Here is a 26,605-nt window from a genome sequence, read left to right on the forward strand (position 1 = left end):
CCCAGGTCTGCTTGGCTGCCATTTTGTGTGCGATACCACTGTTCAGCGGTTTGTTTAGATGGCACTGCTTTCCCAGGTCTGCTAGGCTGCCATTTTGTGTTCTGCTTGGCTGCTATTTTGTGTGCGATAGCACTGTTCAGCGGTTTGTTTAGATGGCACTGCTTTCCCAGGTCTGCTTGGCTGCCATTTTGTGTTCTGCTTGCTGCTATTTTGTGTGTGATAGCACTGTTCAGTGGTTTGTTTAGATGGCATTGCTATCCCAGGTCTGCTTGGCGCCCATTTTGTGTCAGATAGCACTGTTCAGCGGTTTGTGTAGATGGCATTACTGTCCCAGGTTTGCTTGGCGGCCATTTTGTGTCAGATAGCACTGTTCAGCGGTTTGTTTAGAGTCCCAGGTCTACTTCTTTCGCCTTTTCATTCTCGTCCTTTCTTTCCCTGGAGAGAGGTCATTGAGTGGGGTACTGGGGTTTGTTATGTTCTTTCCCTGCCCCCGCCTCTCCCATTCGCTGCCGTCTCATCCATGCAGTGCCCTCTTGCCCGTTCTTGCTTTCAGATACAGGATAGTGTTCCCTTTCCTTCTCTTGTGTTGAGCACTGCTCCTGGTTTGCTCTTACTCGATTGCAGTCCTGTACTCAGTTCTCCACCTTTTATCACAGTCTTTGCAATTCCTGTGTGATGGACAGACTTATCAATACTGCTGCCATCCCAGACGGTGAATCTTGTCCTCTGTGAGTCCTGCCTTTAAGTTGCCTCTTATCAGTTCACCAAAGTTGTCCGCCTCAAAGAACCTGTCACTGATTATCCTATAAGCGGATTTAGCACATATAGTTCCTTTAACTGCAATTGTGGGCAAAGAACTTGCAGAGCTTCAGTGTGCTTATCCCCTCTGCTTTTTAATATTTATTTAACACTCGTATAATCTTGGACTACCCCTCTGTTAGCCAATATTCCTCATTGGTCAGTGAATGACTTGTTTTGAGATCGCGGAGTCCTTCAATGATCTTGACGGCTTCCCTTGGCTAATACTGTCTGCCTGGTGGTCTGCCCTGACACATTATGGTACTCCCTGAGGGCAACTTCTGGAAAAAGTGCCCAACAAATGCCTACACAACAAGCCCAGACTACAGGCCATGTTATCTACTGGGCCGGGTATGGTGTAGTGCTGTTACAGACCTTCCCGCCACGGTGGCGATGGAAGCTGCTCTTCAAGCCTGCGATACTTCCTAAAACATGGTTGCTTAGTCTAATGCCCAAATCATGTGGTCTGAGCCCGCTGAAATAAAGCAGTGTCTATGAGTTAAGGGGGCTGCGGTGAAGAGCACCCGTCTTGGCTACCTCACTCTGGTGACACCCTTAACATTGTGCCTCTTGGTTTGATCACATTCTGGAAACTGCCAAAGAATCCAAGACTGGAAAGTGACGGGATTAATGCAATGCTTTTCTTTTACAGGGGAGGAGAAGATGTTCAAAGATGAGGAGGGGAGGCCGAGCAATGGAGAAGGTTGCAGGTGTCCACCATCCACCTTCCCAACCAAGAAATGGCAATGGCTTGAAATCAGAACTTTCATGGTTTACATCCAAGAGCCTAAAGACGACTAATGCATCCGATGTACACATACAAAGCATTCGGGTGGCAGATAGTATTATTCGCTTTGCATTATCCTACCTGCTGCGCCCTTCTACCTATGGGTCTGGAGCGCATTAGAAATAAAACAAACAAACAAACAAACAAAGCGCCCTGGTAATAAGCTAAGATCTTATTTTGAAAGTGTCACTATATATATATAAAAACATCATATTACTATTGGGTATTTTGTAGTGTGGCAGCAGCCTGACATGAGGCTGCGGAAAATATTTCCTAAGTCTTTGATATTCATGACAAAAACTCATCTGTACCGAGGGCGCGCAGGAAAAAAGGGCAAATAACTGACCTGCAATTGCCTTCCTCTTTCCGAACAACAGAATTGAAAGCGAGGGTGATACAATGCAGCCTTCTGATGAATCAACAAAATGCTCGTATGAATTCATTTATAAGAACGTACATATACTGCATATATGAAAAACAATTTAGCACTTCTGGGTGCTTTGCTGACAAGGGGCCCGATCCATGGAAATATCTGTGCAACATTCAGTTTATCGATTCATGGAATCGACTGCGCAGTACTTTTTTTGGTACTTTAAGGGGATGTCGCGCACGCTCAGCATGTCACTGTGAGAGGACGAGCTCCTTGCACAAGACACCATGCAGAGAGTGGGCATGGCTTGCGCAAAGAGCAGGGTAGGGGGCGGAACGCATAAAATGAGGAAGACCCAGGGAAAATGTGGGCATTATGAGGGACGGCCCGCAGGCAGTCCATCGCACGCCCACTATTGCGTGGCACAATACGTATTTAGGGATTCGACCGTGCAACCTTCCTGCAGGGAAATGGCCACGCAAAGCCCTCGTACTATCTGCCACCCGAATGCAGGCGTACAGACACTTGCGCATAGGATTCACTGTGCAGAGGTAGGATCCGGTGTTGGCACGCAGCTGGGGTTTCTGATCTTACTTAGGGTTGTATGTATCCAGCGTAGTGGGGTGCAGGAACAATGTACGTGTGTTCGCAGATTTTCTAAGTATTACCAGAGTTACGATAAATCATACACATGTTTTCAGGGTACCGTAACCAGTTACGGGAGACCCTGCGCAGGGTCCCCGAGATGCAGGCCTGCCTGTGGGGGACCCCACGCACTGTTTTTCATGTATACGTGACCAGGGAGCATGCAAAGGTAGCTGTTTCTGGTTGTTTTTGATTGGTGTGGGGGCGTGTTGGGGGAATTCTGGCCGCAACTTGTGTATATGGTTACTTTGCACAAACAACTCCATGAATACACAGAGTGTGCAGAATAACTTTGTTCTCGGAGCGCGGGATTTGCGGGATCTGTGAGCAATGTTCCATGAGTCGTGCCCATGGAGTCTAGTCAAGGAAGAGGTTAAATTAGGGATCTGCAATCTTTGGCTTTCCAGATGTTTGGACTACAAATCCTGTCAACCCTCGCCAGCATAGTCAGCGGAGAGGAATCATGGGATTAATATTCCAAAACATCTGGCGAGCCACAGCTTGTGAACAAGCTGCTGAAGGTGGAAAGCTGGCCACATACTGGTAACATGATAAACAAATGCGCTATACATATGTAGTATTGCATGCAGCTTAGGACTGGCTAAAGGCCATGCAGGAGTGGGCGTGGGAGGGCCAGATGATGCCACTGTCTTCTTTCTGGTGTTCGGCAACGCCTGGGTATTGCTTTTTCAGGGCGATCTCCAGCCCAGACATTTTTTGTATCCTAGGGCAAGGGGTTCTACTGCTAAAGAGCCGGGAGAGGGGATGATTGTAAGTGGGGGCGGCACAAGGTGGGCAGTGGACGGTTAGAGGGTTGAAGAGCGCAGGCAGAGGAGCAGTGGGAAGGTCTGGGAGTGCAGGAGTGTTACGGGGGTTTGAGAGTAGGAGGGGATCGTTCCAAACACCAAGAGCTGCTCTCATGAATACCCACCTTGGGTGAGGAATTTGGGGGAAGGGTGTGGTGATGAGTGCCGCAGATCCTTCTGTCTGCCAATGCAATCAGCCAGCTGGAATGTGCCTGCAATGTCTCCTAGATGGAGGACGCAGGAGGTCAGCGCAGAAGGCAGATAATCGAAGTGACGTGCGTGATGTGAGTGGACTATCACTCATCAGTAGAGGTTCCTGTACCATTGAAAATGAAGCCTTGCTGCCCCTCCAGAACACTTTAGACCCGGTTGATCCTTCAGAAGGTACACAGGGGTGAGTTGGATGCAATCTCTCTTTCTTGAACTCAACTTTATTTGGGAGTAAGTCTATCAAAGTTATTAAATATAGGTTAGAGTACAATCCAACCCATAGCCAATAATGTTTTAGACACGCATTGTTCAGTCCCTACGCCAATCCGGAATATGCAACACATTAAAAACGATATAAAACCAGCAATAAGTACAAATGTTTATAAATAACCATCCTGTTTTCTTTTAATTTTACAAAACAGTCAAAGGAAACCTTAGGACTTTGCCTATCCCATGGCATGTTCTTAAACTAGGACTATATAGCTGCTCGGCTGAGTCCAGCGACAGGTTAGTGCAACATTGCTGGAGTTCCCAAATATGCACAGGAAAATGAACCTATAAAAGAAATTCATGGCACACAAGATTGCACTAGAAAACTATTTCTAAGACTTTTAAATTCATGACAAAAAACTCAGAAGAAAAACTTGAGGACCGCAGGACAAAAAGGGCAAATAACTGAAGCTACATTGCCTTCCTCTTTCTTAAGAACATAATTTAAAGCAAGGATATTATATTGCAACCTTCTGCTTAATCACCACAGCGTTCTATGTGATGAGTTCAGGTTGGGTTGAATGGCCAGATCACTGCTAAGGATTTCCTGCGATTTGTTGAAGTGTTTATCCAATTCACGGTGGATTTGCCAACAGTGCATTTTGCATAATGTTCTTAGCCGGCTTACTCGCTCCTCTGAAATAGCTGAAGTTCTGCAATTGCACCAGGACATCAACTCTTAGGAGTTACAGGAGGGTTGTCCCCTCCCATGGTAGAACACGGATTCTGTATAAGGTGTAAGGCCACTACAGACCACCCTTGGCCCAACACGTTTTAGCGTTTAGGCACCCACCTGACGACATTAAGTGCTGGGTCCTAGACCATGTTAAATGCCCCAATAAGGTGGGAAAAATATTGCTCCAAAGGGAATCCTGCTGGATCCTCAGGATGGACGCTCACAGCAACGGCCTGAATGAAGAGTGAGAGTATATACACCCGATGCTGTAGCCCCCTCTGGCTTTCTTCTTTGGTTTCATCACTGTGACAAGTGCCTAGTGGCAGGCAATGAGAATGTGATATCCATCATTGGCAAATGCCCTTGCACCCCATGATTTTGCTATGAACTTCTCTTAAAACAGGGGCATTGCTCTTTGACTTAGAAATGATGGAACAGTCCAAATAGACTGTGCACCTTGTGAGGTTCTGGAGAAAACCATTTCCTTTTTCTGCAGAACTAGCACCTATCTTTTCAAAAACCTTCCCTTATGAAAGACTACCCCAACCTTTGGAAGCCCCACTCCTCATTAGTGAAAAGTGAAATGACTCAGAAGCTCATTATAATGTGTTTAGGGACATCAGACTCACACTATGCTAACACCCTGCTATTATGTATTGAAGATGTGATCATGCCGAAACTACGGTCGGACATGGATAGATGGGGAGTCCTGAAACGGTCAACATGGGGGAAAATCAATTGTATTAAAATGAATCTCGCACCTCGTGTAAATTACCTTCTTTCCATGCTTCCAATCGAAGTGCCAAACCACTACTTCAAAGAGATCAATAGAATGATGCAGAAATGTATATGGGACGGGAAACCTCCAAGACTTGCGCTATGGAAAATGCAGCTGCCTCACAGGTACGGTGCAATGAATCTACCTCACTTCTCAGAATATCATTTGGCCTTCATGGTTAGGCATCGGTGTAAAATTATCGACACTGATGGGGGGGGCCAACGGTTGACATACTGAGAGAAAGTAATGCATCGTCTCATTTGACCCCCAAAGCCTTATTATCTACAGTGTCAAAACAGTCCAAAAGGCAAAATCCCCCCCCCCCCCGACTGCTTTTTTGAAGGAGTGCTGGCGTGACCTGCCTAACTGTATTGGAACCAATTCTCTCTTATTCCCGGAGGCTTTGATCTGACTCAATCCAGCTTTGAAGCTACGTGGAAAAGTGCTATTCTGGCCAGCAAGGTTCCTAGCAGGGATCCAATATATTGCAGACCTAATTAAAGATGAAGAATGGATTCCTTTTGCACAACTTTGCCGCACTTTTGATCTAAAGAAATGCACCTACGCAGAGCATGGAAAGCTGAAGAGCATCATCTCCGTAAACATGGACCCCGTACAATTGGCGGTCCATGGCAAAGCTTGGGCAGCTTTAGAGACATGCAAACGTGCTGCTCACCCAGCCGTAACTATGAACAATGTCCTCAGAACATGTCATAAGGGGAACTTAGAGACGGCGAATGCTTGGACCGAGGAGCTGGGTGAAGTGATTGACCAAAAATGCTGGCTGCGTTGCTGTGGTAATGTGAGGCGTGTGAGCATGGACTGGGGCTTCAGAGCGTCGCAAACCAAGCTTCTATTTAGGGCCTTTTGGACGCCAGTGCGTCTGTTTAAGAGACACTTGTTGGAAAATGATCTGTGCTAGAAATGCAAACAAGCAAGAGGTAAGTCATCAGATCTGGTTCTGTCCCAAGACTAACGTATTCTGGGAGGGAGTTTGGTGAATAGGTTTGGTGTTGAGCTGCACCATTCCAACGGTTGCGTCTCTCTTAGTACTGGGTGATGTGTCATTGTTAGAGGATGTTGGCTTTAGAAAGAAAATGTGGTTCCTCAGGGCCTGTATGATGGCGAAAAAGATGATTCTTAGGGCTTGGAAGTCGTCCAGCTCTTTTTGCATCGATGAGTGGGTGGACGAGTTGCTTACGATCTCCACCTATGAAAAGGCAATTTGCAAATTGAAAGGAGAGACTGAAAAGTTTATGGCCATATGGGGGATCTTTCTCAATGTGTATGGTTAACGTCTCATGGTGACTCAATATTTTGGTGTGTTTTGTCCAAATTCCATATTACCCTGAAATGTATTCTGATTTGCTCTTATGCTAGCCATGACCATGCCATGTTACGTGGGGATGTGTTTTGTGATTATTTATAAATTGTACTACCAAATAAATTGTACTACCAAATGATACAGTTAGATATTCTTCTGTCTCTTTCTTTTCTCCTTTTTTGGTCTCTTTACAATTTTCTTTCTTCTTCTAATTTTACCTCTTATTTATGTTGTGTTTTGCATTATTTCTTCTCTTTTGGACTCAATCTTGTGACCAGGTTTGTAATTTTATGAAGCTTGTTTATTTCTGATTGTATTTCAAACTTTATTGGTGAAAATAAAAAATGATAATATAGACAAGAGTTTCAGTGTGTGTATAATGAACATAGGATTCTTTGAACATAAGATTCTTTAATCAAACCATATGTGAAAAACTATCACCAGATTGTGAATGACAACTATGTAACCATCGAAATAGCCATACCCTGGAAAGTGGCCGTTTGTTGTATTTTCTGTATTTCCATCACTGTTAACAAGTCTGTTTCCCATCACTGTTAACAAGCCTGATTTCCATCACAGTTAACAAGTCCGTTTTCCATCATGGTTAACAAGTCCGTTTCAAAAAAGTTTTTTTTTTAAACTCTTTTTATAAATTTTATTTAAAAAATAACAACTCAAACCAAACTTAAAGTGGATGCATAATGTAAATCACAAATAAACATAAATTGCTGTATTCCAGCCCACTGTATCTCCTCTTCCCTCTCCCCTCCCCAGCCTACTCCCCCTCATTACCAGTCTCTACCTCTTGCGGTGGGGGTTCCTCTTCGACAGAATTTATTGGGTCTCCATCATTTGATCTCATACGAAGACCCAAATAAGTCAGCAATCAGTTGCCTCCAACCCGATAGGGTTCCGGCTTCTTCTTCTCTCTCCCCTGTACACGCTTCCTGCCATACCACAGTTTCTGCCTCCAGCCACCTCTGCAGATCCCTCCACCACGTTTCCATTTTGGGTCTATGACATGCCTTCCAACCCATTGCAATCTGTTTCAAACGGGTTTAATGCCTGAATCATTGTTTACATTGTTTATCACTGCAGCGGAATGCCTGGATGGGTGGGTGTGTCAGAGAGGGTCGGAGTAGGGTGGATGGGTGGGGTGGAGATTGGAGGTGCATGTTAGGGGGTAGAGATAGTGGGGGTAGTATGGATGAGGTAGAGAGAGTGGGGGTAGGGTGGGTGATTGGGGAAAGAGAGTGGGCGTAGGATAAGTGGGGCTAGAGAGCATGAGTAAGGTGGGTGAGGGTAGAGAGTGGGGGTGCAATGGATCGGGGTAGAGAGTGGGGGTAGGGTGGGTGTGGGGGATGAGTGAGGGTAGAGCTAGGGAGAGAGTGATGGTAGGGTGGGTGGGGCTAGAGAGAGTGGTGGTAGGGTGGGTGGATGGGGTAGAGAGAATAGCAGTAGGGTGTATGTCTGGGAGTAGAGAGAGGGGTGCTTGGATGGGTGTAGGTAGAGAAGGTGGGAGTAAGGTGGATGAGGGTAGAGAGTTGGGGTATGGTGGGTAGAGGTAGAGGTAGAGAGTGGAGGTATGGAGGGTGTGGGGAGTAGAGAGTGCGGGAGGGTGTGTGGGACTAGGAAGAGTGAGGGAGGGTGGGAGGGGGTAGAGAGTAGTGGTAGGGTGGATGTGTTTGGAGAGAGTGGCTGTCGGGTGGATGGATGGGGTAGAGAGGATGGGAAAGGGTGGATGTTTTGGGGGTAGAGAGAGTGGTGCTTGGATGGGTGGGGTAGAGATAGTGGGGGTACAGTGGGTGGGGTAGTGAGAGTGGACGTAGGGTAGGGGGGTTATAGAGAGCGGAGGCATGGTGTAGGTAGTGTAGGTAGGGGGTAGAGAGTGCAGGTAGGGTTGGTGTAGCACCTGGAGGTAGGGTGGGTGGGTGTAGAGACTGGAGTTAGGGTGGGTGGGTGGAGGTACAGAGTGGAGGCAATGTAGAGAGTGGAGGCAGGGAGGGAGGGTGGGATAGAGAGTGGGGGTGGGTGAGTGCAGAGAGTGAAGGTAGGGTGGTGTAGAGACTGGAGGTAGGGTAGGTGTGAGGGCGTAGAGAGTGGAGGTAGGTTGGGTGGGTGTAGAACATGGAGGTTGGTTGGGTGTAGAGAGTGGACGTAGGGTGGTTGGTTTCAGAATGGAGGGAGGTTGTGTTTGTGAAGAGAGTATAGGTAGGGTGGGGTCAGGGTGTAGAGAGTGGAGGTAGAATGGGTGCAGAGAGTGGAGGTTGGGTGGATGGGTGCAGAGAGTGGAGGTTGGGTGGGTGGCCGCAGAGATTGGAGGAAGGGTGGGTGGGTGTAGAGAGTGGAGGTAGTGTGTGTGGCCGCAGAGATTGGAGGAAGGGTGGGTGGGTGTAGAGAGTGGAGGAAGGGTGGGTGGGTGTAGAGTGTGGAGGAAGGGTGGGTGGGTCGTTGTAGAGAGTGGAGGAAGGGTGGGCGGGTGTTTGTAGAGAGTGGAGGAAGGGTGGGTGGGTATTTTGTAGAGGGTGGAGGAAGGGTGGATGTAGAGAGTGGAGGGTGGGTGGGTGTAGATTGTGGAGGAAGGGCGGGTGGGAGTAGAGAGTGGAGAAGGGTGGGTGGGTGTAGAGTGTGGAGGAAGGGTGGGTGGGTTGTTGTAGAGAGTGGAGGAAGGGTGGGCAGGTGTTTGTAGAGAGTGGAGGAAGGGGGGTGGGTATTTTGTAGAGAGTGGAGGAAGGGTGGATGTAGAGAGTGGAGGTAGAATGGGTGCAGAGAGTGGAGGTTGGGTGGGTGGTTGCAGAGAGTGGAGGTAGGGTGTGTGGCCGCAGAGATTTGAGGAAGGGTGGGTGGGTGCAGAGAGTGGAGGTAGGGTGTGTGGCCACAGAGATTTGAGGAAGGGTGGGTGGGTGTAGAGAGTGGAGGTAGGGTGGGTGGGTGTAGAGTGTGGAGGAAGGGTGGGTGGGTTGTTGTAGAGAGCGGAGGAAGGGTGGGTGGGTATTTGTAGAGAGTGGAGGAAGGGTGGGTGGGTATTTCGTAGAGAGTGGAGGAAGGGTGGATGTAGAGAGTGGAGGGTGGGTGGGTGTAGAGTGTGGAGGAAGGGTGGGTGGGAGTAGAGAGTGGAGGTAGGGTGTGTGGCCGCAGAGATTTGAGGAAGGGTGGGTGGGTGTAGAGAGTGGAGGTAGGGTGGGCGTGTGTTTGTAGAGAGTGGAGGAAGGGTGGGTGGGTATTTCGTAGAGAGTGGAGGAAGGGTGTTTGTAGAGAGTGGAGGAAGGGTGTTTGTAGAGAGTGGAGGAAGGGTGGGTGTAGAGTGTGGAGGAAGGGTGGGTGGGTGTAGAGATTGTAGGTAGAGTGGGTGTAGAGAGTGGAGGTTGTAGAGAGTGGAGGTAGGGTGGGTGGGTATAGAGAGAGGAGGTTGGGTGGGTGTAGAGAGAGGAGGTTGGGTGGGTGTAGAGAGTGAAGGCTGGGTGGGTGGGAGTCGAGGTAGGGTGGGTGGGGATGGAGAGTGGAGGTAGGGTGGGTGGGGGAGGAAAGGGTAGAGATGGTGGGGATTTGGTGGATGAAGGTAGAGGGTGAAGTAGAGAGAGTGTTGATAGAGTGAATTGGGTCTTGTGTCCGCGGGAAGAATTTCCATTGTTGTGTTTGGCGTTCCTATTGCAATGCACAGTTTCTTCTGGAGAATTCAAATTCTCCAGTGATATGGGTGCTGGAGCACATGGTTGACGCTTGCCCAGTGGCTTGTTTCTGATCAAGGAAGTCTACATTTTCTTGGGTCTATACATAGCGCCACGATGCCTCCAAACTGTTAATAAATAAATATATTCTGTGCCACAGACAGACCTGTTGCTTGGTAATGTAGTCTGGGCGCTGTAGTTCACAGGTGTTCGGCTGCCCAGAGTGGTCCCTGAGGACAGGTGCTGAGTCTCTTTACAGAAGGTGAGCCCTAGGCATTCCACGGTGCATCAGGTTGCAGCTGGATCAACCCAGTCTCTAGAGTCCCACCACACATCATTCACTGACTCATTTCAGTACCCCTTATAAGTATTCGAAACAGCACTCACGGGTTATATGCGCACACTCAGGAGCGCTAGAGTGAGCCTTTTTCCTCATCACTGCTATGCTTTGAATGAGTGGGGTATAAGTGCACAGAAAGGTCAAACTATTACAAACTCCAAGCCTTCCTTTAATCCCCTCTGGCCATTACAAATCCCTTACATTTTTCTTAAGTCAGCTCCCCTTTAACCACTTCTCTCCTCTTATTCCCTTCACCAGTCCTATGCAGACTAAGGTCTGTAGAGGCATGGTGTGGGTACAATATGACACGCTTCGGACAAGCCCTGCCACTCTTAGACTGGTATGGCGGACAGTATAAAATCTCCTAACAGTAAAGATTCAACTTTGCCGGATGATTCCTCTGACTGGACATCGAAGGGAATCCTTGCCTGGCCAAGGTTCATGTGAATTAACAAGGGGGGTCCTGGGAGTGCCTCTGCCAGATATTAGTCCTGGTTACAAGAGCCTTACCCAGAGTCTTTAGCTCACTATCTTTTACAGAGAAGAAATATCTCAAACATATCGGTCTTTGTCCTGCCCTGGGGCAGTCCAGCACCGAAATGCTAGGCAATTCTCCTATGAACAAGGCAATTCTCCTCTGAACAAGAGTACCAACAGCATCCCCAGACACATGTTTCAGTCTGGTTGGACCTCATCAGTAGGGTGGATCTGTGCCTCTCTAAGAATAGTGAGCAAGGGGTCCACGTCTGGATTCCCCTAGTAACTTAGGGTGAGACCCAAAGTTACTTAAATATGCAAATTAACAAGGGGGGTCGTGGGAGTCCCTCTGCCAGACATTAGTCCTGGTTACCAGAGACTTACCCTGAGTCTTTAGCTCACTATCTTTCGCAGAGAAGAAATATCCCCCTTGTTAATTTGCAAGGTTCATTTGAGCCAAGCCTGCAATGTGAGCGAACATCACGCACCAAATGCTGCTACGTTACTCTTCATCCCGATCTAGTCCAAACAACTCCCCACGTCTTGCCAGTGACATATCAACCAGGGAAGAGGGTTTATCTGCCTTGGACCCGATATCCTTCGGCTTCATACTGCCATACATATTCGGTCACACAGATGAGCACAACTCGGAGGTGAGAGGTCAACCTCTCTCTTTTCGAGTTCCTCTGGTTCAAGTGCGTGGCGCTACCAGAGATCGAGGAACAGCTACCTGATCAATCCCCTCTCCATAGAGCCTACAGTTCAGAAGGACACCTGTCTTTCTAGAGGTCTCTTTGACTCCAATGCACCTTTTGCCATCTTTATTCTTTGATTGATGAATCCTTCAGACATTCCGTGTGTTTTCCCGTGAGCGCGGACCCGCTCCAATTTCTCAAAGAAATCCAAAGACTCACCTCCAGGAAAATCTGAAAAGTCAAGGAACACGAGGCATGTTTAGTGCACAAATAATATCAAAATAGCCGAACAAAAACAAAATCAAATGTGCATGCCCCTTACACCTGGGGAGGGGATTCCAATGAGTTTTACATATATGCTCGGATAACAGCACCAACTCTGACCGGGAAGACTTTTGTATTATAAGGCGTGGTATCATGGTTCATAGTTGATTTAATACACTGAAGTAATCGGTGGTCGCACCTCGAAGAATAGCATTAGCGCCCCAAGTCAACACTGAATGGACTCTTGTGGGCGGCCATTTTAGGAAGATGAAACAGAAGATGGATGTCTGGATGCCTACCGCTGCTCACCTGAGGCTAGTGCCTTGCTGACAGTAAATGCAGACCAGATTGTATCTGTGGGTTATTTTCAGGTATGGTTTACTGTATAGGGCAGTGCGGTCCACTCCCACCTTCCCTAGACTGCATGTCGGCCTCTCCTCTTTACCCCCCCTTCATGATAATCAAGCGCAAATTCCATCACGACTCTGAGGGTCCCTTTCTCAACCTCAATGGGTCTCCCTTCCGTGCTTTTTCCACACCTCTTCCTGAGCCAATCAAAAAGACCTGGTTAGATTTACTCATAGCTACCCTATATAAACCTATCCGCTTCTTCACTCTCTCTCTCTCTCACCCATTGCCCCACCCTTGGATAGCTATGTCTGTCCAACCGTTGAGAACGAATATGCACCTAAATCTACACCGTTGTTGTGAAAGACTCTCCCTGGCTCTCCTTGCCACCTACACGTCTCCGTCCTCACGCTCTCCACGGCCATTGACTCTGCTAAGTCGTCTCACTACTAAACTAACCACATCTCACTTCTACCTCCACTCCCAGAACATATCCAAGACCGTCCAGCCCATACCTGTACCATCTCGACCTCTGTCTCAGCTGATGACTTTGCTTGCTATTTCGCAACTAAGATATTTCAACTTTGCATCCCATTAAACCCCTCCCGCACAACTCCATCCTCATCTCCATCCTTTCACAATGCGCAACCCCTCCATTTTCTCTGTTTTCTTCCAAACTTTATTTAAGGTTTCCATGTTAATTACACAGACAAACTGTTTATAGCAAGCAAACTAACCAAGACATTCCATTAGCAATAAGCCTGTTTACCATCATAATGATAGCATGCACAGACCCAGTCTCACCGCAATAGGTGATTGCTAAAAGCTTGGCTATCACTAACCTCCCCTATGTGGAGCACTGGTGGTGTTGTCGCCCCCTCTATCCTGTTGGCCACACTCCCTACACGACAAGACAACAGAGAGGACCCAACAACACACCACGAGATGAGTGGAGTGCCTTATTGCACAGTAAGAGGAGACGACGAGCCAGGTTTGGCCATTCATCATCTGTCAATGGTTCCTCATTCCCAGGGTTGCTCTGATCACTGGTACAGCTCATCAAATGCTGCCTGTATATCCAGTGGCAGAACCCCTTAGTTCCGTCTCGTAGACATCGCCTTCACATGCTTGGAAAAGAGCTGGAGCTCTGCAATACAGTCAGTGGCTTGCCCATTTCCCCATTGGTTCCTTGCCACTCTGGCAGAACGCTCCCCCTGGTCTGCCAATACTTCCTGCACTCCCACCGAGACCTCTGCGTCTCAGAATGTTCCCTCGCCCGATCCTCTGGGATCTTTGCATCTGGCTAAACGGTTGCCCTACCCTCTTGAAACAATACACGGCTAACTCCAACAACTCTGCTATCAGCCAGTCGCCCACTTCTCTACACAATCCTTGAGCGTGTGATGTTCAACCACATAAACACTTAACTTGAAATGCATGGGATTAGTGACCCCCTCCAGTCTGGGTTCTGAAACTGTCACTCCATGGACACAACACTCAATCCTGTCCCTAACTTCCCCACAACTGCTCATCTCTCGCACCTCCTCATCCTTCCTCAATTCTCTGCTGGGTTGGAAACCACCAACCACTAATTTCTCCTCCTTAATCTCTGCCACTGTGACTTTCCAGGCAACGCCTTTGCTTGCATCCCCTCCTACCCAGCAGGCTGCTCCCCCGCCACCTCCTGGCATACAGTATATCTTGGGCAAACCTCTACCAGGCGGGGTCCCAAAGGGTCACTGGGTGGCTCTCCCCTGCAAAATGCTGCACACCTCCAAAAGGGAGGCGATCTGCCTCCCACCTCTAACCCTCCTCCTTTAGTCTGTTACCCTTTCCCTGTCACACCCGCAACCTGGGAGTTCTCTTTGAGATCAAACTACAGCCGTTTATTACTACTAGTGCTATGGCTGCCAGGCTCACCCAACCCAACTTCAGTCGGATGCATCATTTCACTCCACAATGTGTCTCACTTCCTCTCTGGCCCCGAGCAAGCTGGATGACTGCTCCAGCCTCCTGTGGGGACTCTTGCTTTACACATATGTCCCATTGTACTGTGCTATTGGAACACTCCCTGTTCATTCTACATACCCTTCCAACAGACACCCTTGATGACTCCCGAGATCTCTAACCTTCACACTCGTCTTTCCTCTCCATCAAACCCTCTCCCTCTGACACTCACATATTTACTTCACTATCTCTGCCTTCAAAAATGAGACCCCCTCCACCCATTACCAAAGGGAAATTCATCCAGACTCCATGGCCTGCACCAAGTTGAGTCCTTCGCCCAAGCCCTCTCTCTTCCGCCTGCCCATTCCGTTGCACTTGCATTTGCGAAGTTCAATAATGCACTTGCAACTTCCTATGAAAAACACAACCCTGCTCATTCCTTCACCCTCTATTGCTGCGTCCTCAATCATGGATCTCTCCACCCATTGGACAACTGACGACATACATCTCCACCTTCATAGCTGGTGCAAGAATCATTCCCTTACGCCGTTTACCATCTACAACCCTTGTCGCCTTGCCCTCAACATTGCTCTTGACTTCACTAAATCATCATAAGGCACCGGCCTTGTATCCTCTCTAGGGTCTCACCCCTGCAACATCTCTGACGCTGCAGGCCATGCTGTCCCAAAAACACTCCGCATCATACTCTTCCCTCCGCTAACGACTTTACCTCCAACTTCTCCTCAAAGCTTGCTAAAATACTTAACACTCTATCCACCCTACCATCTCTCCCTCCCTTACCTTTGCTCCACTTTCTACCACCCCCTCTTTGAGGACAGGCAATCCCTAGAAATGAATATAAGTTATCCTCCCTTGTCGCAAGATACCAATATATTTATATTAATAGTTTTATGAATAGTTAAATTATATACAAATTCGAAACTGCTTGTACAAATGACTGGTAGGTTTCTGACACTTTGCATGCACCGTCCCCACTTCAGAAGGGAGAACAGTGGTTAGACCCACCCCTTAGAACAGTGGGGGATAAAGAGCAATTCAGAATGGTAAAGGTGGAGTAGAGAAACCTGTGGAGCTGGAGAAGCCCGAAAGCCTCCTCCTGTGGCAGAGCAGAGTGAGCATACGCTGAGCGTGGTGGACTCAGTCGCAGAGGAGCCTGTGGAATGCTCACAATCGCCGACAGTCCAGGAGCCTCATGTGCCTGGCACAGAAGAGTACTGAGGAGCAGACGATGACTGAGAAACAGGCAAAGCCGATGTCCTGCCGGAAGCCAGTGGGAAGAGAGGGCAAGCTATGCCCATGGCAGAACACTGTGGAGAAGCCAAGAAAGCAACACTGCGTCAGTTGAACTCACATACTCTCTCCAGGTGCACCGCCTGGAAACCAGAGGTGGATTTGGCTTCAGGGAATAGGCCCCATGAGACCTAAAGGCAGGGTGAGAGAAGTGAGATCCCTATGTCGGGATGAGAGAAACCAGATCCCAAGGCGGGTTGAGAAAAAGAGGGCCCCAAGGTGGGATGAGAGGAGCAAGACACCAAGTAGGGGTGAGAAGAGCAATACCCCAAAGCAGGGTGAGCGAGGCAAGAGCCTGAGGCAGGGAGAGAGAGAGAAAACAGACCCCAAGGCGGGGTGAGAGAAGCAAGACCCCAAAGCAGGTTGAGAGAAAGAGGGCCTCAAGGCGGGGTGAGACGAGTGAGATCTCTTGGTGTGCTGAGAGAAGTGAGATTCCATGGTGGGGTGAGAGAAGCAAGACACCAAGGCAGGGAGAGGGAAAACAACCCAAAGCAGGGTAAGAGAAGCAAAACCCCAAGCCGGGGTGAGAGAAACAAGACCCCAAGGTGGGCTGAGAGGAACAAGAACCCAAGCAGGTTGACAGAAAGAGGGCCCCTAGGCGGGGTAAGAGGAGTGAGATCCCATGGTGGGGTGAGAGATCAATACCCCAAGGCAGGGAGAGAGAAAAGAGACCCAAGGCAGGGTGAGAGCAATAAGACCAAAAGGCGGAGTGAATGAAACCAGACCCCAAGCTGGGATGAGAGGAAAAAGACCCCAAGGCGGGGTGACTGAAACAAGACCCCTAGGCGGGGAGAGAGATGCAAGATCCCATGGTGAAGTGAGAGAAGCGAAATCTCATGGTGGGGTGAGAGGAACAAGACCCCAACCTGGAGTGACTGAAACAAGACCCCTAGGTGGGGTGAGAGAAGCAAGACCCCAAGGCAAGGTGAGAGAAATAAGACCCAAAGGCGGAGTAAATGAAACCGGACCCCAAGCTGGGATGAGAGGAAAAAGACCCCAAGGCGGGGTGACTGAAACAAGACCCCTAGGCGGGGTGAGAGATGCAAGATCCCATGGTGAGGTGAGAGAAGCAAAATCTCATGGTGGGGTGAGAGGAACAAGACCCCAACCTGGGGTGACTGAAACAAGACCCCTAGGTGGGGTGAGAGAAGCAAGACCCCAAGGCAAGGTGAAAGGACTGATAACCCCCAGGGTGGGGGAAAGACCAGGATGCACCCAGCTAGAGAGTGCACCAGGAGATTCCTTGAGTGCCCATATTTTCTTTTTTCTTTTTCTTTTGTTTACTGTGTTATGGTGAAAAATATAAACCTTTCACTAACATTAGTTAATATTTACATCTTACATTCATTATACAAAACATATTTTCTTTAGGCCTGGGAGAGGTACGGAAAGTGTCCTTGTCTCGGTGCAGGATGACATGTCCAGACTTGTCGATGCTGGCGGATTTGGGGCCCTGATCCTGTTAGATCTCTCCGCCGCATTCGACACGGTGGACCACTCCATCCTTCTCTCTCGCCTCTCACAGATTGGGATATCCAGTGCTGTTCTTGCTTGGTTTACTTCGCTTCTTTCGGATCGCACACAGACCCTCGCCATGACACGTTTCTCTCCCATTCTTGCTTTCTCACTTGTGGTGTCCCTCAGGGATCCTCTCTATCGCCAATTCTGTTTAACATCTATATCTGGGCCCTGATTTGTCTCATCCGCTCTTATGGGCTAAATTGCTACTCATATGGGGATGATACCCAAATCCTGATCCGTCTGGACCAGGATCAGTCAGAGACCTCTGTCTGCCTCCACGACTGCCTTAAGGCAGTCGGGATCTGTATGGATCAGAATTGGCTAAAGTTAAAAGGTGATAAGTTGAGGTATTGTTGGTAGGCTGCGCCCCCAACCCCTCCTTGTGGACCCCTGCTTTATGGCCCTCTGCCTTGGGACCGCTACCCAATCCAGTTAGCAAAGTCAAGAATTTAGGAGTTATCCTCTCTGCTTCTTTGTCAATGTCTAACCAGGTTGCGGCCGTGTGCCAGTCCACTCACCACCAGATTAGAATCCTTAAGAGGGTCATGCCCTTGATCCCGGTAGCCCTTCGCCCCCCCGTGGTAGCCGCGTTAGTCCTCACACGACTGGACTGTTGCAATTCGCTCTACCTGTCTCAACCTATCGGCCTTATACACCGCCTTCAGCGTTTGCAGAACCTGGCTGCTAGGCTGGCCACTGGCTCCCCATATGGTGCCCATATCACGCCTGTGCTTCGCCAACTGCATTGGCTCCCGGTGAACCAACGAATTCAGTTTAAATCTCTGTGCATTGTTCACCGGGCAATTCATGGTCAGGGTGCCGAATTTTTGCAGCTTAAATTTACCCGATACCGTCTGGACCGGGACCTCCGCTCTGCTACTTCTAACCTGCTCACTGTCCCTAGGTTTAACCGGGCAAGGCTCAGCGTTAGAGCCTTCGCTGTTACCGCGGCCATACTTTGGAACAGCCTCCCTGAATCTCTTAGGGCCACTGTTAACCATCTTGGATTCAGAAGAGCGTTGAAAACCAACCTGTTCTAAGCCGGACCACTCCATTGGTCTTCTTCGACTGGGTAGCTTCCTTCCAGCGCCATGATGCCTTTGGGCGAACGCGCGCTTTACAAATGTTAATAACATAACATAACATAAAACATCAAGAAAGCAACAGGCTTGTTCATGTCGTCCTAGTGTGATGTAGAGACAAGAGAATCGTGAGTTCATAAAAGCACCTTTCATCCCTGTAAATCATCTGCAAACACCTTAACCTTCCATCTATGAATTCCAGAATTAAGAACTATTACTAAATTCATCAAAGCAGCATTTACTAATTACATTATTTAAGTTAAACCAAGCAAGAGTTCATAAATAAAATTTCATTTAGAGATATTGCACACAATTATAAAAATAGTATACATTTCCAAGATAATCTCACGTCACTCCTTTCAAAATTAAAATAATTCATGTGTTCCCTTTTAGTATTTATTTTTAATTCGTGGTTATCGCCAGAATCCATTTAGAGGCAGCCGGCTTATATATTTCGATCAAATTTGACTGATTCAGAAATCTTAGGGAGGCCAATATAATGCCGATGGATCATACGCCATAATAATTCCCCATCGAGTATTCGAAGGTCCCTCAGAGACTTTCCAAAAAACTGCTGCCTGATAGCCTTTAATTCGACAGAGCCACATAAGATGTTACTTCATGTTTCCACTGAACCAGGCAATTTGCAATATCTACACTCCGCGCTGGGATGCTCGTTCTAAAATCTAATCTGTAGACTTTCTCCAGCTTTCTCATGTTGGGACACATTACTTCAATCTTGCTCTTCAAGTGGGTCTACAGGGCCTTCTTGTTCGGCAAAGTAAAAACATGAATGCCCAAGTATAAAAAATGATCAACAGTGTCCAGCTTTAAATACTCAAGGTAGCACATACATTTTAAGGGTTTAAGAAAATGGCAAAATCTTTAAATGTTTTGTTTTCTTTTTTATTAATGACAAGGTTGTTTCGCGTGTCGTAATTGTCAAGGCTATTCAGAATTCTTTTAACACCCACTTGCGTGAAGTCCATCAGAAGGATGTCATCCGCATAAGCGAGCCACTTTACGTGTTGCTCACACAATTTAGGGGATTCTAGAGCGCAGTTCTCAATACTCTCCCCAATGTCTGATATATATATATAGAAATTAAACAGGCAAGGGAGCAATATGCATCCATGCCGAAGGCCCCTAGCAGTATGAATTTCTTTAGAAAGCACTCCATTAAGATCTAGGCAAACCCTCCGTTTTGTGATGGAATGCAGTTGCACCAAGATCCTCAGAAGAACCCGCAGGAGATTCCACTTCTCCAGCTTAGCCGAATGTTTGCCCCGATTAACAACATCAGAGAAATCACACTGGGGGGAAACCATATGCATGTTCTGAATGTGGAAAGGCTTTCAAAGGGGTCAGCTTGTCATACATCACCTACCCCACTGGTTGCCTGTGATGCTGAGTGTGCCCCTGAGGTCGCCTGTGATGCTGAGTGTGCCCCCCCAGTCGCCTGTGATGCTGAGTGTGCCCCCGAGGTCGCCTGTGATGCTGAGTGTGCCCCCCCCCAGTCACCTGTGATGCTGAGTGTGCCCCCCCGGTCATCTGTGATGCTGAGTGTGCCCCCCTGGTCACCTGTGATGCTGAGTGTGCCCCCTCCCCCCGGTCGCCTGTGATGCTGAGTGTGCCCCCCCAGTCACCTGTGATGCTGAGTGTGCCCCCCCGGTCACCTGCGATGCTGAGTGTGCCCCCCTGGTCACCTGTGATGCTGAGTGTGCCCCCTCCCCCCGGTCGCCTGTGATGCTGAGTGTGCCCCCGAGGTCGCCTGTGATGCTGAGTGTGCCCCCCCGGTCACCTGTGATGCTGAGTGTGCCCCCTCCCCCCGGTCGCCTGTGATGCTGAGTGTGCCCCCTCCCTCGGTCACCTGTGATGCTGAGTGTGCCCCCCCGGTCACCTGTGATGCTGAGTGTGCCCCCTCCCCCCGGTCACCTGAGATGCTGAGTGTGCCCTCTCCCCCCGGTCGCCTGTGATGCTGAGTGTGCCCCCCGGTCACCTGTGATGCTGAGTGTGCCCCCCATGTCACCTGTGATGCTGAGTGTGCCCCCTCCCCCTAGTCGCCTGTGATGCTGAGTGTGCCCCCTCGGTCACCTGTGATGCTGAGTGTGCCCCCTCCACCCGGTCGCCTGTGATGCTGAGTGTGCCCCCTCCCCCCGGTCACCTGTGATGCTGAGTGTGCCCCCCCGGTCACCTGTGATGCTGAGTGTGTCCCCTCCCCCGGTCGCTTGTGATGCTGAGTGTGCCCCCTCCCCCCGGTCGCCTGTGATGCTGAGTGTGCCCCCTCTCCCCGGTCGCCTGTGATGCTGAGTGTGCCCCCCCGGTCACCTGTGATGCTGAGTGAGCCCCCCAGTCACCTGTAATGCTGAGTATGCCCCCCCGCCCCGGTTGCTTGTTATGCTGACCTGTGATGCTGAGTGTGCCCCCTCCCCTGGTCGCCTGTGATGCTGAGTGTGCCCCACCGGTCACCTGTGATGCTGAGTGTGCCCCCTCCCCCCAGTCGCCTGTGATGCTGAGTGTGACCCCCCGGTCGCCTGTGATGCTGAGTGTGCCCCCCCGGTCACCTGTGATGCTGAGCTGAGTGTGCTCCCTCGGTCACCTGTGATGCTGAGTGTGCCCCTCCCGGTCACCTGTGATGCTGAGTATGCCCCCTCCCCCCGGTCACCTGTGATGCTGAGTGTGCCCCCTCCCCCGGTCACCTGTGATGCTGAGTGTGCCCCCCCGGTCACCTGTGATGCTGAGTGTGCCCCCCCGGTCACCTGTGATGCTGAGTGTGCCCCCCCGGTCGCTTGTGATGCTGAGTGTGCCCCCTCCCCCCGGTCGCCTGTGATGCCGAGTCTGCCCCCCCGGTCACCTGTGATGCAGAGTGTGCCCCCCCGGTCACCTGTGATGCTGAGTGTGCCCCCTCCCCCCGGTCGCCTGTGATGCTGAGTGTGCCCCCTGTACCCCCCCAGTCACCTGTGATGCTGAGTGTGCCCCCCGGTCACCTGTGAGGCTGAGTGTGCCCCCCCGGTCGCCTGTGATGCTGAGTGTGCCCCCCTGGTCACCTGTGATGCTGAGTGTGCCCCCTCCCCCTAGTCGCCTGTGATGCTGAGTGTGCCCCCTCGGTCACCTGTGATGTTGAGTGTGCCCCCTCCACCCGGTCGCCTGTGATGCTGAGTGTGCCCCCTCCCCCCGGTCACCTGTGATGCTGAGTGTGCCCCCCCGGTCACCTGTGATGCTGAGTGTGTCCCCTCCCCCGGTCGCTTGTGATGCTGAGTGTGCCCCCTCCCCCCGGTCGCCTGTGATGCTGAGTGTGCCCCCCCGGTCACCTGTGATGCTGAGTGTGCCCCCTCTCCCCGGTCGCCTGTGATGCTGAGTGTGCCCCCCGGTCACCTGTGATGCTGAGTGAGCCCCCCGGTCACCTGTGATGCTGAGTATGCCCCCCCGCCCCGGTCGCTTGTTATGCTGAGTGTGCCCCCCGGTCACCTGTGATGCTGAGTGTGCCCCCCCCTGGTCAACTGTGATGCTGAGTGTGCCCCCTCCCCTGGTCGCCTGTGATGCTGAGTGTGCCCCACCGGTCACCTGTGATGCTGAGTGTGCCCCCTCCCCCGGTCGCCTGTGATGCTGGTGTGACCCCCCGGTCGCCTGTGATGCTGAGTGTGCCCCCCGGTCACCTGTGATGCTGAGCTGAGTGTGCTCCCTCGGTCACCTGTGATGCTGAGTGTGCCCCCCTCGGTCACCTGTGATGCTGAGTATGCCCCCTCCCCCCGGTCACCTGTGATGCTGAGTGTGCCCCCTCCCCCCGGTCACCTGTGATGCTGAGTGTGCCCCCCCGGTCACCTGTGATGCTGAGTGTGCCCCCCAGTCACCTGTGATGCTGAGTGTGCCCCCTCCCCCCGGTCGCCTGTGCTGCTGAGTGTGCCCCCCCGGTCACCTGTGATGCTGAGTGTGCCCCCTCCCCCCGTTCGCCTGTGATGCTGAGTGTGCCCCCCCCGGTTGCCTGTGATGCTGAGTGTGGCCCCCGGTCACCTGTGATGCTGAGTGTGCCCCCCCGGTCACCTGTGATGCTGAGTGTGCCCCCTCCCCCCAGTCGCTTGTGATGCTGAGTGTGCCCCCACCCCCCGGTCGCCTGTGATGCTGAGTGTGCCCCCCCGGTCGCTTGTGATGCTGAGTGTGCCCCCTCCCCCCGGTCGCCTGTGATGCTGAGTGTGCCCCCCCGGTCACCTGTGATGCTGAGTGTGCCCCCTCCCCCCGGTCGCCTGTGATGCTGAGTGTGCCCCCCCAGTCACCTGTGATGCTGAGTGAGCCCCCCGGTCACCTGTAATGCTGAGTATGCCCCCTCGCCCCGGTCGCTTGTTATGCTGAGTGTGCCCCCCGGTCACCTGTGATGCTGAGTGTGCCCCCCCGTCAACTGTGATGCTGAGTGTGCCCCCTCCCCTGGTCGCCTGTGATGCTGAGTGTGCCCCACCGGTTACCTGTGATGCTGAGTGTGCCCCCTCCCCCTGGTCGCCTGTGATGCTGAGTGTGACCCCCCGGTCGCCTGTGATGCTGAGTGTGCCCCCCCGGTCACCTGTGATGCTGAGCTGAGTGTGCTCCCTCGGTCACCTGTGATGCTGAGCGTGCCCCCCCCGGTCACCTGTGATGCTGAGTATGCCCCCTCCCCCGGTCGCCTGTGATGCTGAGTGTGCCCCCTCCCCCCGGTCACCTGTGATGCTGAGTGTGCCCCCCGGTCACCTGTGATGCTGAGTGTGCCCCCCAGTCACCTGTGATGCTGAGTGTGCCCCCCCGGTCACGTGTGATGCTGAGTGTGCCCCCTCCCCCCGGTCGCCTGTGCTGCTGAGTGTGCCCCCCCGGTCACCTGTGATGCTGAGTGTGCCCCCTCCCCCCGGTCGCCTCTGATGCTGAGTGTGCCCCCCCGGTCACCTGTGATGCTGAGCTGAGTGTGCTCCCCCGGTCGCCTGTGATGCTGAGTGTGCCCCCCCGGTCACCTGTGATGCTGAGTGTGCTCCCTCCCCCGGTCGCTTGTGATGCTGAGTGTGCCCCCTCCCCCCGGTGGCCTGTGATGCTGAGTCTGCCCCCCCGGTCACCTGTGATGCTGAGTGTGCCCCCCCAGTCACCTGTGATGCTGAGTGTGCCCCCCGGTCACCTTTGATGCTGAGTGTGCCCCCTCTCCCCGGTCGCCTGTGATGCTGAGTGTGCCCCCTTCCCCCGGTCGCCTGTGATGCTGAGTCTGCCCCCCCCGGTCACCTGTAATGCTGAGTGTGCCCCCGCGGTCACCTGTGATGCTGAGTGTGCCCCCTCCCCCCGGCTGCCTGTGATGCTGAGTGTGCCCCCTCCACCCGGTCGCCTGTGATGCTGAGTGTGCCCCCTCCCCCCGGCTACCTGTGATGCTGAGTGTGCCCCCTCCACCCGGTCGCCTGTGATGCTGAGTGTGCCCCCTCCCCCCGGTCACCTGTGATGCTGAGTGTGCCCCCCCGGTTACCTGTGATGCTGAGTGTGTCCCCTCCCCCGGTCGCTTGTGATGCTGAGTGTGCCCCCTCCACCCGGTCGCCTGTGATGCTGAGTGTGCCCCCTCCCCCCGGTCACCTGTGATGCTGAGTGTGCCCCCCCGGTCACCTGTGATGCTGAGTGAGCCCCCCGGTCACCTGTAATGCTGAGTATGCCCCCTTGCCCCGGTCGCTTGTTATGCTGAGTGTGCCCCCCGGTCACCTGTGATGCTGAATGTGCCCCCCCGGTCAACTGTGATGCTGAGTGTGCCCCCTCCCCTGGTCGCCTGTGATGCTGAGTGTGCCCCACCGGTCACCTGTGATGCTCAGTGTGCCCCCTGCCCCCGGTCGCCTGTGATGCTGAGTGTGACCCCCCGGTCACCTGTGATGCTGAGTGTGCCCCCCCCAGTCACCTGTGATGCTGAGTGTGCCCCCCGGTCACCTTTGATGCTGAGTGTGCCCCCTCTCCCCGGTCGCCTGTGATGCTGAGTGTGCCCCCTTCCCCCGGTCGCCTGTGATGCTGAGTCTGCCCCCCCGGTCACCTGTGATGCTGAGTGTGCCCCCCCGGTCACCTGTGATGCTGAGTGTGCCCCCTCCCCCCGGCTGCCTGTGATGCTGAGTGTGCCCCCTCCACCCGGTCGCCTGTGATGCTGAGTGTGCCCCCTCCCCCCGGTCACCTGTGATGCTGAGTGTGCCCCCCCGGTTACCTGTGATGCTGAGTGTGTCCCCTCCCCCGGTCGCTTGTGATGCTGAGTGTGCCCCCTCCACCCGGTCGCCTGTGATGCTGAGTGTGCCCCCTCCCCCCGGTCACCTGTGATGCTGAGTGTGCCCCCTCCCCCCGTCGCCTGTGATGCTGAGTGTGCCCCCCCGGTCACCTGTGATGCTGAGTGAGCCCCCCGGTCACCTGTAATGCTGAGTATGCCCCCTCGCCCCGGTCGCTTGTTATGCTGAGTGTGCCCCCCGGTCACCTGTGATGCTGAATGTGTCCCCCCGGTCAACTGTGATGCTGAGTGTGCCCCCTCCCCTGGTCGCCTGTGATGCTGAGTGTGCCCCACCGGTCACCTGTGATGCTGAGTGTGCCCTCTGCCCCCGGTCGCCTGTGATGCTGAGTGTGACCCCCCGGTCGCTTGTGATGCTGAGTGTGCCCCCCCGGTCACCTGTGATGCTGAGCTGAGAGTGCTCCCTCGGTCACCTGTGATGCTGAGTGTGCCCCCTCCCCCCGGTCACCTGTGATGCTGAGTGTGCCCCCCAGTCACCTGTGATGCTGAGTGATCCCCCCCGGTCACCTGTGATGCTGAGTGTGCCCCCTCCCCCCGGTCGCCTGTGCTGCTGAGTCTGCCCCCCCGGTCACCTGTGATGCTGAGTGTGCCCCCTCCCCCCGGTCGCCTGTGATGCTGAGTGTGCCCCCCCGGTCACCTGTGATGCTGAGCTGAGTGTGCTCCCCCCGGTCGCCTGTGATGCTGAGTGTGCCCCCCCGGTCACCTGTGATGCTGAGTGTGCTCCCTCCCCCCGGTCGCTTGTGATGCTGAGTGTGCCCCCTCCCCCGGTCGCCTGTGATGCTGAGTCTGCCCCCCGGTCACCTGTGATGCTGAGTGTGCCCCCCCCGGTCACCTGTGATGCTGACTGTGCCCCCCCGGTCACCTGTGATGCTGAGTGCGCCCCTCGGTCACCTTTGATGCTGAGTGTGCCCCCTCCCCCCGGTCGCCTGTGATGCTGAGTGTGCCCCCTCCCCCCGGTCGCCTGTGATGCTGAGTCTGCCCCCCCGGTCACCTGTGATGCTGAGTGTGCCCCCCGGTCACCTGTGATGCTGAGTGTGCCCCCTCCCCCCGGTCGCCTGTGATGCTGAGTGTGCCCCCTCCCCCCGGTCGCCTGTGATGCTGAGTGTGCCCCCTCCACCCGGTCGCCTGTGATGCTGAGTGTGCCCCCTCCCCCCAGTCACCTGTGATGCTGAGTGTGCCCCCCCGGTCACCTGTGATGCTGAGTGTGCCCCCTCCCCCTGGTCGCCTGTGATGCTGAGTGTGCCCCCCCCGGTCACCTGTGATGCTGAGTGTGCCCCCCCGGTCACCTGTGATGCTGAGTGTGCCCCCTCCCCCCGGTCGCCTGTGATGCTGAGTGTGCCCCCCCGGTCACCTGTGATGCTGAGTGTGCCCCCCCCCCGGTCAACTGTGATGCTGAGTGTGCCCCCCCCGGTCACCTGTGATGCTGAGTGTGCCCCCCGGTCACCTTTGATGCTGAGTGTGCCCCCTCCCCCCGGTCGCCTGTGATGCTGAGTCTGCCCCCCCGGTCGCCTGTGATGCTGAGTCTGCCCCCCCCCGGTCACCTGTGATGCTGAGTGTGCCCCCCCCGGTCACCTGTGATGCTGAGTGTGCCCCCTCCCCCCGGTCACCTGTGATGCTGAGTGTGCCCCCTCCCCCCGGTCGCCTGTGATGCTGAGTGTGCCCCCCCCGGTCACCTGTAATGCTGAGTGTGCCCCCACACCCCTCTCCTTTGGTCACCCGTGATGTTACTCTTCCAAGCCCACTAGTGCCCTTTCTAATATTTGCACTTGCATGCTGCTGCCGCCCTGCAACATGGGGTAGGCACCATGTATTTGCCCACTAACTTGACTCTTGCATCTTTGTGCTGCTGCCGCCCTGCAACATGGGGTAGGCACCATGTATGTGCCCACTGACTTGACTCTTGCATCTGTGTGCTGCTGCCGCCCTGCAACATGGGGTAGGCACCATGTATGTGCCCACTGACTTGACTCTTGCATCTGTGTGCTGCTGCCGCCCTGCAACATGGGGTAGGCACCATGTATTTGCCCATTGCTGGACTTTC

At 52.7% G+C, this 26,605-nt stretch overlaps 2 protein-coding genes across 4 annotated transcripts in view; one reads left to right on the plus strand and one right to left on the minus strand.

Moving 5' to 3' along the window:
* The window catches only part of LOC138452985 (NACHT, LRR and PYD domains-containing protein 3-like), a 481,434-nt gene extending 474,410 nt beyond the window's left edge, over positions 1-7,024 (plus strand). For both annotated transcript variants that reach the window (XM_069605362.1, XM_069605363.1), the window contains one exon: positions 1,451-7,024. The gene's annotated coding sequence lies outside the window, so the exon portion shown is untranslated. The remainder of the gene's footprint in view (positions 1-1,450) is intronic.
* Positions 7,025-11,955: 4,931 nt separating this feature from the next.
* LOC138452986 (NACHT, LRR and PYD domains-containing protein 3-like) overlaps positions 11,956-26,605 on the minus strand; it is a 412,210-nt gene continuing 397,560 nt past the window's right edge. For both annotated transcript variants that reach the window (XM_069605366.1, XM_069605365.1), the window contains one exon: positions 11,956-12,075. In XM_069605366.1, coding sequence (XP_069461467.1) covers positions 12,060-12,075 — 16 coding nt within the window. In that variant the 3' untranslated portion in view covers positions 11,956-12,059. The remainder of the gene's footprint in view (positions 12,076-26,605) is intronic.

The sequence above is a fragment of the Ambystoma mexicanum genome, chromosome 4p (genome assembly GCF_040938575.1).
Source record: "Ambystoma mexicanum isolate Mex_15411 chromosome 4p, UKY_AmexF1_1, whole genome shotgun sequence".
Taxonomy (NCBI): Eukaryota; Metazoa; Chordata; class Amphibia; order Caudata; family Ambystomatidae; genus Ambystoma; species Ambystoma mexicanum.